This window comes from Lactuca sativa, chromosome 9, assembly GCF_002870075.4.
Source record: "Lactuca sativa cultivar Salinas chromosome 9, Lsat_Salinas_v11, whole genome shotgun sequence".
Classification (NCBI taxonomy): Eukaryota; Viridiplantae; Streptophyta; class Magnoliopsida; order Asterales; family Asteraceae; genus Lactuca; species Lactuca sativa.
This window is the reverse complement of record NC_056631.2, coordinates 45,664,438-45,676,481: the sequence shown is the minus strand read 5'-3', so window position 1 is coordinate 45,676,481 and position 12,044 is coordinate 45,664,438. Positions and strand designations below refer to the sequence as shown.

At 35.3% G+C, this 12,044-nt stretch overlaps 2 protein-coding genes across 6 annotated transcripts; one reads left to right on the top strand and one right to left on the bottom strand.

The window, feature by feature from the left end:
• Positions 1-5,591: 5,591 nt before the first annotated feature.
• On the top strand, positions 5,592-8,869 carry LOC111876110 (protein PIN-LIKES 6). 5 transcript variants are annotated; one of them, XM_023872642.3, is made up of 11 exons: positions 5,592-5,887; positions 6,289-6,599; positions 6,827-6,906; positions 6,994-7,118; positions 7,208-7,329; positions 7,408-7,611; positions 7,703-7,777; positions 7,853-7,953; positions 8,046-8,098; positions 8,170-8,358; positions 8,443-8,869. In XM_023872642.3, the coding sequence occupies exons 2-11, from the start codon at positions 6,417-6,419 to the stop codon at positions 8,562-8,564; spliced, it is 1,254 nt and encodes a 417-aa protein (XP_023728410.1). In that variant the 5' UTR covers positions 5,592-5,887; positions 6,289-6,416; the 3' UTR covers positions 8,565-8,869. The 5 variants fall into 5 exon arrangements, with proteins under 5 accessions (XP_023728410.1, XP_023728404.1, XP_023728407.1 ...); XM_023872636.3 differs by having other exon boundaries at positions 6,284-6,599; XM_023872639.3 differs by lacking the exon at positions 5,592-5,887 and adding an exon at positions 5,900-6,020 and having other exon boundaries at positions 6,284-6,599.
• Positions 8,440-11,340, bottom strand: LOC111876109 (uncharacterized). Its single transcript, XM_023872635.3, has 2 exons — positions 10,989-11,340; positions 8,440-10,518 (listed from the first exon to the last, which is right to left on the bottom strand). Exon 2 carries the CDS (start codon positions 10,514-10,516, stop codon positions 9,188-9,190), a length of 1,329 nt encoding a protein of 442 aa, XP_023728403.1. The 5' UTR covers positions 10,517-10,518; positions 10,989-11,340; the 3' UTR covers positions 8,440-9,187.
• Between the last annotated feature and the right edge of the window lie 704 nt (positions 11,341-12,044).

Sequence of the window (12,044 nt, the reverse complement as noted above, 5' to 3'; positions counted from 1 at the left end):
TATAGGCCAGTAGATATAAATAAATGTTGTAAGGCCTATGTTGTTTCGGTTTAAGGTTTTAATCTGTATTGACAATGACATCCCGAGGTTTTAATATAATGAAATACATTTCTTCGGAAATGATTTGATAAAATGTTTATCATATTTTTGGAACAAATTCTGCAACACTTTCTTTAAAAAGTTACTCTGATTTTCAAATAAAGCATAAACACATTGGTCATTTTTTGCCATGAAAATGGGGATGTCACAGACAAAAGTCAAAAAGTCAAGATCAACAATCCATGTTGACCCATTACCCAACATGTCGTGTTGTCCCTTCAACACGTCGTATATCTCCATCAATTTTTGAAACGGGGGAAAACCAAGCCAACACGCTGAGTTGACCAACAAACTCGTCGAGTTCGCCGAAGACCCAACAACTTAATACATTAAGTTGCCTTCATCGAATCCAACAGTTCTAAAGCTCAGATCTCGACCAAAATGAGATCTAGAAGGGTAAAGTTTCCAACTTTACCCCTAAGAAACACTGAAATGGGTCCAAACCCAAACCCTAGACTTAAAAGAGTGAGGGATTAACCATTAAGCACTTAATCTTCAAAGACAAAGCCCCAAATTGTAGATTTGACAACCTATAGCTAGAAGACCACGTAAAGTTGCCAAATTTACATTCATGCATGCCTAGGAGAAGCTCAAATGCTCAAAAAGGGCTTAATAAGGGACTTAACGAATGCATGAAGCTCTTAAATCCATAAAGTTTGCACCTTTATACCAAAAGAGTCCATGAAAACCCCATATCTGAAAGAATAGAGCTTTAGGACACCCTAATCCCAACATCCATCCAAACCATGGCTAAAACATAACAATTTAACCAAAAGAGAGATCTAAGCATCCAAAAATCAAGATAAGACCTTGATACCTCAAACTCCTTGCAAAATGGGTAATGGTTTTGGATCCAAGACTTCCTTCTCCAAGCTTAGAAACTTCAAGATCTTCTAACTTTTTCATAATGCACAAAATGAACACCAAACTTTCTTCCAAGGCTCAAATGCTTAACAATGGAGGCTACAATTCATTTTAGGGTTTTGATAAAAATGGAGGTTGATAAGGAGGCCAGCCAAAGGGACTTAAGGCCTTTAAATATGGTGCAACACCCTAAAAATTAGGGTTTCCTTCTTAGCTGCCAACATGTCGTGTTGAGGCACCTCAACATGCAATGTTGGTTCATTTAATCTTTGCATTTCTTTAATTTAGACACGTCATGTTGGCTCCTCTAACATGTCGTGTCTAACCCTAGAAAGGCTATTTATTTCTACACTTATTCCTCAAGATTTCGGGTGTTACAGAATTACCATGGTATTCAAAATTTTGTATCATTATCGTACCAAGATTGCTTAATTGGTACGGTACTACCAACCAAGAATATTGGCTACTAAATATATTGGCTACCAACTTTCTTGGTCCGGTTGGTAACATGTTAGTTGGTTTTCCATGGTACAATTTTGTCAGCCCTACTAGAAAGGGTCCATATCCAAAACCCTAAATTATCATAAGATTCTAAGCTTCATAACTCATGTATGAATGAAATAAAAAGACCAATATTACGTTTTAATGACTTAACACTCTTAAATACACCTCACAAGCTCTGGAACAACTCATACCCATATGGTCCAATTTATGGGGCAAAAAGGATATAACTTTAACACCTTAAACTAGATCCAAGGAAACATTCATAAAGCCTCCAACTTTATACATTATAGAGATGAGTGAGGGAGGAGAACTTCTAGATCCAAAGTTGATTCAAGCTTCAAAGCTTAACTACCACCTTCTTCTTCCTTCAAAGGTACGAAAAAGCACACTCTTTGGCTCACAAGGCTCAAATTAGGGCTAGGGTTTCAAGGGAGGATGTTGAAGAGATGGAGGTTGGGAATGGAAAGGGTTTGGAGAGGTTAAGGAGCTTAAATAGGGCTCAAAACCCCATAATTAGGGTTTGGGTTCTGATCGCATATACCCATTATACCAAATGGTACGCCCAATGTACACTCCTAAGGGCGCGATTTCACCATGCTGGTACGCCCAACGTACCACCTTCTTTCCTTACTTCAACTCACTTTCAAACTACCACAACTTCTTCGATCCAACTCTAATTTTGGCGTTCTTTATATGAACCTGAAGGTGTTGAAGAGCTCCATGATATTATCTAGATATATTGGACTGAAAACTTCTGAAACAAAAATCCATCTTTCATGCAAGAACCCGACCTATGACTTTTCCTTTTCTACCCTTCGACCCAAAACACAATTCAAGGGTTAAATCTCTTGACCATCATTACATCCTTCCACAAGAACTAAACTTTACCTTCTTAAGGCCCAAAGCCTTTACACAATCGACTTCCATCCCACTATCTTGAAATAAGAAATGAAAGGAAATAGGATGTTACAAGGGCCAAAAAATGGGGATGTCACATTAGGTAAGTTGAACAGGTACGATTTGGTCCTGACAAAAGAGCTATCATCATCTAACGGTATGATTTCGAGTTTAGAAATCTTCATCTTCCCGAATCTTATAATGAAATTTATGCGGACAATTGTTATGGGTGATATTTTCACAACCTTATTTTATCTATAATCTTGAACTTGTACTAACATCTTGAATCGCTCAAGATCCTGAAACACCTAAGATCTTGAACTGCCCAAGATCTTGAACAAGTGAATATCTTGGGATTGCAAACGTGTTTTTTGTTGTGTCATGTATAGGATTTGAAGACTTGATTAAAAAAGAGATGGACCAGGTCAAAAGGCATGTAGTCAACAAGAAAAAACGTGGAGTCTCCCCGAAATACATGGTCAATCTAGAATAGGGGAAGATCCTAAATTTTAGGGGAAGTTCGTTAGATATCAAATGTATAAATAGAGGAGTTGAGACCATTTCACACACAAACACCACTGAATACACATATAAATAGAGGAGTTGAGACCATTTCCCCCCTAAATTTCCATCTTCTTAATTTCTTATTTATTTATTTCCATGCCTCCAGTAAGAAGTAATAAAATCATACAATTTTTTGGACCTGTATATTTATGGGACTATGTTCCATTGTTCGGTCGATCATTATGAACTTGTCAAAGGTCGGCCATGATTTAAGTCGGTGTGAAAAGGTGGGGTAGAAGACATATGGGTGACAGAGTTTGATGGTTGACAATGATGATGAATGTGGAGAGTATGAGAATGGATGAGTGAATAATAGGGAGAGAAGATCGAGTATAAGGACTTAAGGCCCTTATTTATTTATTTTTTTCGTTTACATATTGGGTCCTTATAATTTAGTAACTAATAAATACCATCAAGATAAAACAAAAGAGTATTTTGATCATTTTAGTCAGACTTAACATACGACTTTAATAAAAATAGTCAAAAGGACTAAACATACAAAATTTTAAAACCATAAAGACCAGTGGTTTAATGTTGTACATTGTTATCCTTATGGTTTACACCTATTACTCCAACTTTTGAACTTTTCAGATGGATCATCTCTGTGGTTTCCAAATCTTCTATCGTTGGCCTATGAGGTTGTCACCATGAATGGGTGTCCGTTAACTGGGCATAAATGACCAGATTTTCCTCGGACCATATCAAAAACTATAAACTAAGTGGGCTAAAATTGTTAATTTCTTATAACTTAAGGGACCATTTTTGTCATAAAAACTAAAAAATCACTAAAAGGAGTTGGGCCCATCATGGACCATACTTCTATGCTCTCACACTCTTTGAATCTCCATTGTCGACATCTTTACCAAGATCAACGATCTCGTCGGACATCCGACTACAAAATGAGGTCATTATTCTCTTTGTCGCATCTTCCCCCCTTTCCGACTCTATTTTTCGGGTCTTGGCACCTTCATTGCCGACATCTCCATGAATATCGCCGATCTTGTTATATACATAACTACACTACAAAGTTACCAGTCTCTTAATGTCACTTTACCTCCTTTATGTCACATTGTCTTCCCTCTTCTTCCCCTACCTTTATTGCATGAGTTTCCAAAGTTGATATACATCAAGATGTCATAAAAGTTAAAGTAGATGAAATTAATGGTCTTGATGATGTTGTTGTTTGTTTTCTATAACAATGGGAAATTAGGTAAAATTCATTGTTGGAGTTACAGTGGTTAGCGATAAGTTGTAGTTGCACTTGTCAAAGACTATGGATAGACTAGAGAGTTATGTAGATTCCAATGGGAAAAGATAAAGATACTGATGGTGGTGATTAGTGGTGATCGTGATCGGTGATAACGATGGTAGTAGTGGTGTCGTTGGTGGTAATTGGTGTTAGTGATTTGATATGGTGTTGTTGATATTGGTGATAGAGCTGGTTGGTTTTCTGGAAACTGTAGGTAGTTGTGGTAGGGGTGATGTGATGATGTTAATATTAGTGATGGTTAGTATCTATAGTGGTGATTGGTAGTGTGATGGTGGTTCTTTCAATTGATTATTAAGATCAAAATAAGAAAAATATAAAAATGACAAATAAAATGGTAATTTAATAACGGAACATCTTAGACGAACTTTTGGAAATCATAGGGACAGGTCATATCAAAATTCAAAAATTAAACTAAAAATACATATTTATGTAAACCATAAAGATCAAAACTATAATTTACTCATGTTTTTATTTTAATTCTTTAATTATCTTATATTTTTTTTATTGATTAAATTTTCATTTTTTCCAAAAAAAATTAATTATGAATAGTTAACTATATTATGAATTTTTAAAAAATGATAAAAAAAAATGATAATGGGACGTTCAATGGTGTGTTATTAACATCCTTTTTTTTTGTAAATATGCTTTTTATATAGCAAACGTAAAGTAGAAGGACACGTGCTTGAAGAAGACGGCGTCCCTATTCCCCAGCCTGCAGAGTCCGTACGATTAGGAACCAAAAGGAAAAGCCTTATGCCACCTATTGTAATTTGTTAACTTTTCACTTCTGCTCCCTATACTATATACTAAATGCCAAATATTTACCTTCCCCTCCATTAATCACGACAACAGTTAAAATAAACACCATAAAGAATATTCTCTTACTACGAATCTGACTTTTATATATTTTTATTATTAAAAATTATAAACGTAGTTTATAACAATAATTCAAACATAATAAAATGCAATTATTGATACATTATTAACAAGCATTATAATTATAATATGTTTGTTTATTTTAATCACCTCTCTACTTCAATGAATATTCGATTGCTTATTTGCTTACAAATAATTCAACAAACTACTTTTAAAATATGATAAAATCGTTAGCGTATGTTTAAAAAAATTAGATTTACTTCAAATTTGAAATTAGGATAAAAATTAAACATTTTACCATGGATAAATATAAGTCGTTTTTATAGTTATCAAAACCATAATATTAAGGATTTAGTTTATAAACATATTTTCGGATATCTATTCATTGAATTTGGACACTAAAATAAAGCAATAACCTTTGAGTCACAAGGGGATATTTTGTAGATATCCAAAAGTTAAAGGGCGATAAAGGAAAATTGGTTAGGCTAGTAAATCTCCTCGTGTACACGAAACAGTTTTGCAGAGAAGAAAAGCAAGGCGATTGAGAGCTTGCAATCAGTCCTTATCATGGTCTGATTCTAAAGCAGAAAGTTCGGTCGATTTACGAAAACCTAGAAGCGGTTATCGTACCAAATTAGGATTTTTATAGTGTTTTACAGCAACTATAACTCTCTTTTGTCGGGCATATATAAGATATTAGATAAGAGCATCGATTCAATTCAAGCCCTCTAGTTTTGAAGTTTTATATTCGCAGGTGGTGGCACTGTTTACGATAATTCCATCCATTATCAAAAGCATTACATTGATCTCTTGGTATAGATCTCCTCCACCTCTTTCATCTCTTTTATTGACATTCGATTCGATGCGGAATTAAACCCATTATAAATCGCTTAGGTGCTAGTTGTTTGAATTACATGAGTGAATGTTATTTAATGTTGATCATGATGTACGCCATCGAATTCTATCTGGGTTTTATTCTGTTTCCTTGATTGTCGGTTTTGAATCTCTTTTCAGTGTATTGCGTTTTAATTACTCGATTTTATCTCCTTTTTACGTTGTATAGCTTAGTGGAGTAACTTTTATGTCGTTTATGGGTATTGACTTTTTAGTGTTTCGTCGACTGAATCACATCTCTCATCTCATAGACTCATACCCATGATAGATTTGGGTTTTTGCTGAATTTGACATGTTCGTTCTGTTGAATTTTAGCGCAGAGTGAAAGATTTGGGAGAAGTCTGAAGGCTAGCTTCCAACAAGCTTTTCTACTTGAGCAAGTTGGATAGAAATCGCCACCAACCTTCTCCGATTCCTGCTCAATTGGATACTTAGGTATCGGAACAGAATGCATCGATTATTGTCAGAGATTTTAATGGATACCCAAGGGGGAGGAGAATCGCTGTTAGGATCCATCAAGATCGCGGTTCTACCCATAGCCAAAGTTTTCACGATGTGCTTCTTGGGGTTTCTTATGGCCTCCAAGTATGTTAACATTTTGCCTGCAAGCGGAAGGAAGCTCTTGAATGGGGTAAAAACTATGAACTCCTTTTCTTTCTCTTGCAATTTGATCGATCTTCATTCTTCAATCAGAATTCAGAAGTAGCTTTGGATCTAATCTTTACAAGATATTTTCCCAAGTCAATCTGTTGTTTTGATTACTGTTAAATCTTTATCTCATCAAATCCAACCCCAAATAAAAGTGCTGTGTGTGTGTTTATATGTAAAGATTAAAGTGATAATTTGTGTTTGATGCAGTTGGTGTTCTCACTCCTGCTACCATGTTTGATATTCTCTCAACTCGGACAAGCCATCACCTTTGAAAAAATGATCGAATGGTAAAATTCTCATTTATAATTTGTTTAATTTATATGATAAATAAAGTTATGTATCAGTATAACAACCATGTGTTTACTGTTTTACAGGTGGTTTATTCCTTTTAATGTGATTTTGGCTACAATATCTGGTTCACTTATAGGATTACTTGTAGCATGCATTGTTCGTCCACCATACCCATACTTCAAATTTACCATTATTCACATTGGCATAGGTAAGTAAAAGTTAAAAACTTTATTAATTTCTAATTACCCCATTCATTAATCATAAATTCATAAATATTATTATTGGAATACAACACAGGAAATATCGGGAATGTGCCACTTGTTCTAATTGCAGCTTTATGTCGTGATAAATCGAACCCTTTTGGAGATTCTGCTACATGCACTCGTGATGGAAATGCCTACATCTCCTTTGGACAATGGGTATGTTATATAATTATTACTTATTATAATTAAAATCACATTTTTAATACTATAATTGAGTTATTACTTGTTATCTAGGTGGGTGCAATTGTTCTATACACATATGTATTTCAAATGCTTGCACCCCCTCCTGGAGGTTCTTTTGAGATTGAAGATACTAAAAATCTTCCTATTAAAAATCCTCCAAAAACTAACACAAACACCAATAATCCCCCTGAAGAAGTTCCTCTTCTCACTCATGAGCCTGAATCCATAGATCAAGATACTCCTAAAGATGGAAAGGTCAGAATTTTAACAATTTATCTTCTATTTTCTTTAATTCACATGATGATTTTAATTAGTGACATGAGTTGGTTTTGTTTTTTTTATACAGATAAAACAATTCATGAAGTTTCTGTATGACAAGTTAAAGCTGAAGCAAATACTCCAACCTCCTATCATTGCATCTGTATGTGATAATAATTAATAACATTTTATAACATGAGTTTCTGTTATTTAAACCATTTTTTTTATATAATTGCAGATACTGGCTATATTCATTGGGTGTATACCATTTTTAAAAGGGTTGATCTTCACACCTGATGCACCACTTTACTTCTTCACTGACAGCTGCTTGATTCTTGGGTATGTTTTCTTTTTTATTATTATTTTACAATCTTTTTGTGAACACATGATGAAAATTGAAAATATTCTTCTTTTTTTATTTTTGTAATCAGGGATGCTATGATTCCTTGCATATTGTTAGCATTAGGTGGCAATCTGACAGATGGTAAGTTTACTACTAGTACATTAGATATAACTACTTTCCTGAGATTTGTAAATAATTAAATTGAAATTCAGGACCCGGGAGTTCAAAATTAGGGTTAAAAACAACAGCTGCGATTATATTTGGGAGATTAGTTTTAGTTCCACCAGCTGGATTGGGGATTGTGACATTGGCTGATAAACTTGGATTGCTTCCACCTGATGACAAAATGTTCAGATTCATCCTTCTTCTACAACATTCCATGCCCACATCTGTTTTATCAGGTAAAAAAAAAAAACCCAACAAGATCTTGATTTGTTGACTTAAAAAAAAAAAGTCAAACTTGGTTCTTATGTATGTGTATACAGGTGCTGTTGCGAGTCTAAGAGGGTGTGGAAGGGAAGCTGCAGCCATTTTGTTTTGGGTTCATATATTTGCCATTATTTCAATGGCAGGTTGGATTGTTTTGTATCTCAACATCCTTTTCTAGACTCTCTTTCTCAAACTTGAAGAAGAAAACAAAGAGGATTAGAAGAAGCATGCGAATGTGAGTACCAGTGATTATATTCATATCAAGTGGGATGATTCGTATGTTTGTATCTCTATCAAATACAAATCCAAAGAGAGAAAGAGAGATGAAGGGTTTTCATTCTTTGTTCATAAGCTGATGGCTATTGATGTTACTTATCTTGATGTTAGAATGATTACATATTTTTTAGACATTTCAGTTTCAACGATTGTGTGATGGAAGTATTTATCATATTTATATTCAATTAGAATCACGTGTTCCATGTATTCTTAGTTTTTTCAAGTTACCAAAAGGATTTTAACTTTTTTTTTTTTTTTTAAATATCGGAGGTCATTTGGATCACCACTTAAAAATGAATATAATCAAACATTATATGATTAAACCTTCACAAACCAAAACATGGATGAATGAGTCAACACATTCCAAATCGTAAAGCAAAAATTCTGTACAAATGCTACTAGCCTCAATCCTCAATCATTCATTAACTATTACATCAAATAACAACAACAAACACCCCAAAACCAAATTTTTCCAATTCCAACTCCACCAAAGTCATTATTAGTCGCTCACAAATCTCATATAACCTAAAACAAAGACCACCATCTCCTATTCCTATTCCCTCTTTGACCAGAACCAGAATCCCGAATAGCTCCCGGATTCCCTAACCACAATGCAAGACCAATTCCCACCAAACTCGCAACAAAAAACCATCTCCCTCTTCCTCTTTCACTTCCACTCTCATCATTCACCAATTCAAAAGACGATTCCGCCCTTCCCCCCTCCTCTTCCTCTTCTTCTTCTTCCTCCTCCTCCTCCCGTTGCATTTCCACAACCCTTACTTTCCGGTTCTCATACTCCATGTCATCAGTCGGAAGCTCAAACCGACACAAAGGACAAGAATTCCGTGAACTCAACCATGGTTTAATACAACCACCATGGTAAACATGAAAACACGGAAGCCGATTCACCACACCACCCACACAAAAACTCTCTTTACAAACTGCACACACCACCCCATCATACTCCCCTTTCTCCACCACCACCACCTTTTCAAGATTCTCCACAAAAGAAACCGCAGCAGGAGGCGCCCCTCTCCTTGAATTATCCGCCTCCGCTAGCCTCTCCACCAGCTCCTCAAAACTCCTAGCATCAAGATAATCCCCAAAATGCCCTTCTTGTTCCACAATGTTAACTTGTCTTTGTCTCCTTTCACTTATTCTTACATGAACTGCATTCTCATTATCCGATTCCAATGATCTTTGGAGATGAACTCTAGCTATTAAAGATCCGAGTGTATTGTTATTGTTATTGTTATTGTTGTTGTTGTCATCTTCAATCTCTTCCCATTCATCATCTGAGCTCCATTGATTCAAACCAGCATGCATAGGGTCAATATCAGTATCACTATCACCAAGAAAGCTATGAACATCAACAGAAGCATCCGAATCACCTCCATAAACACCATATGAGATTGCATCGCTTTCTCCATAAACAGAATCAAAACCATCACTTTCTGTATCGGAAACAACTCTCCTCCATCTTCTTGATCCACGGGAGCTTGTATGAACACTGTCTATGGATTGATTATCTAGGTCAGAAACAGGAACAAGAGGAGGGTTGTGTGAGTGTCTTGTATTTGCTTGATTGATCATGTTTGAAAACTGGTGAGAGAAGATGTTTTCGATTGATTCTGAACTGTTGTTGTATCTTGTTCTTCTTACTCTAGGAGTTCTTCGTTGAATGTGTTGAGGTGGGGTGTCACCATCTTCTAGAAATAGAAATTTACAGTCCCCACATATACTGATGGAGTCAAGGTCAATGGCGTCATTCTCTAATGGAAGTATTCTATGGCATAGACCGCATATCCCTGGTGGCTCCAAAGGTTGAACAGCTGATCTGCCACTCCCATCCATGTCTGCAGATTACAGCCAAAATCGTTCAAAATATTCTTTCTTAATCAATGTAAAACCCAAAATCTATCTCTTGTTTTAAGAAAAGAGTTTTCATTATTCTAATACTTATTCAGTTATTCTATTCTACATAAGACCTTAAACCTGCTCAAGTTTATGATCTATTACCACCAAAAAGAAAAAGCTGATGAATGTTTTCTCGCGATTATTGATTCATACAAGAGGTGAAGATATTGCAGCGTTTGATAAATAATCATGGAAACCAACCGATTCAACTAATATATCAACCATACAAACTTCCCTAACCAAACCCAAGGGATGAACAGGAAAATGGGGATCGCAATTTCACCGTATAATTCCGAAAAATCCAATCGTCAATATTCTCCCGTGATTTCAAAAGAATACACGGATCATCACTAAACATATATATACAGAAATGAAATGTCGAAGAACCCTAAAATCGAAAGAGATGTACCTTGGACCAAAAAAAAGGCAGATGGTTCAGGAGCCGAAAAAGCACCGATATTTGGGATTTACGCCCACGAAGAACGAAAAGGAAAAAGATTATTGCACTATTATATAGAATTAAGAAGAGGGGTGGAATCTTGAGTGTGTGTGTGGGATGATTGCATCATATCCTGGAGTTGGGTAGACCACAAATTTGATGTTATTTGTGTTGTGCCCTAGAGATCAATCCGTCGGTTCTTGAAACCTCAGATTGTCTGTAGGTTAGAGAGAGAGAGAGAGAGAGAGAGAGAGAGAGAGAGAGAGAGAGTTGGTGTAGATAGATATTAATAATAAAAGAAACTTTTAGTTTGGAGTCTGTAATCTGTATGGTGGTATGCCCTTCGTTTACGCTATCATAAACTGATAAACACCGTTAGTTACATTTCATTTCATGTCAAAATTCCTCAAAACCCAATCAACACCTGCAACCTAATTGGTTGACTGAGTGGCACCTACAAGTTTACTTTAAGGATAACTGACAAAGAAAAATTACTATAACCTACAGTTTTTATTAAACGTCTAACAACACTTAAATATTAAATAGTCATGTCATCGGAATTGGCCTCACTATACACCGCATCACGAACTTGGTATGTCGAGTTCGATGACCAAACTCAATGAACTTCTATCGATCAGAGAGAAAGAGCTAATTTTTAAATTCAAAAATTTTCACTCGTGTTATTTTAAATATTACCGTTTTTCTTAAAAAATCAAAATTTTACCCACTTTTCAACATATATAGATATCATTCAGTGCCTTATTTTATACCATCATACTATAATATTCCATTTTCACCCAAACATTCTTTATATTTGTGAAAAAATAACTTCCTCTTCCAACCCAAAATCTCCAGAACTAGCAAGAAAAATACTCAAAACACAAACCCAATCTCACATTCATCACATACTTTTCTCCAAAATCAAAATGATCAGTCATATTTATTCACCTTCTAGTCAACATTATCACAGTGCATACTACCCATATAATATCTGTATCTAACCACAGTTTTAATCGTAAACTCATT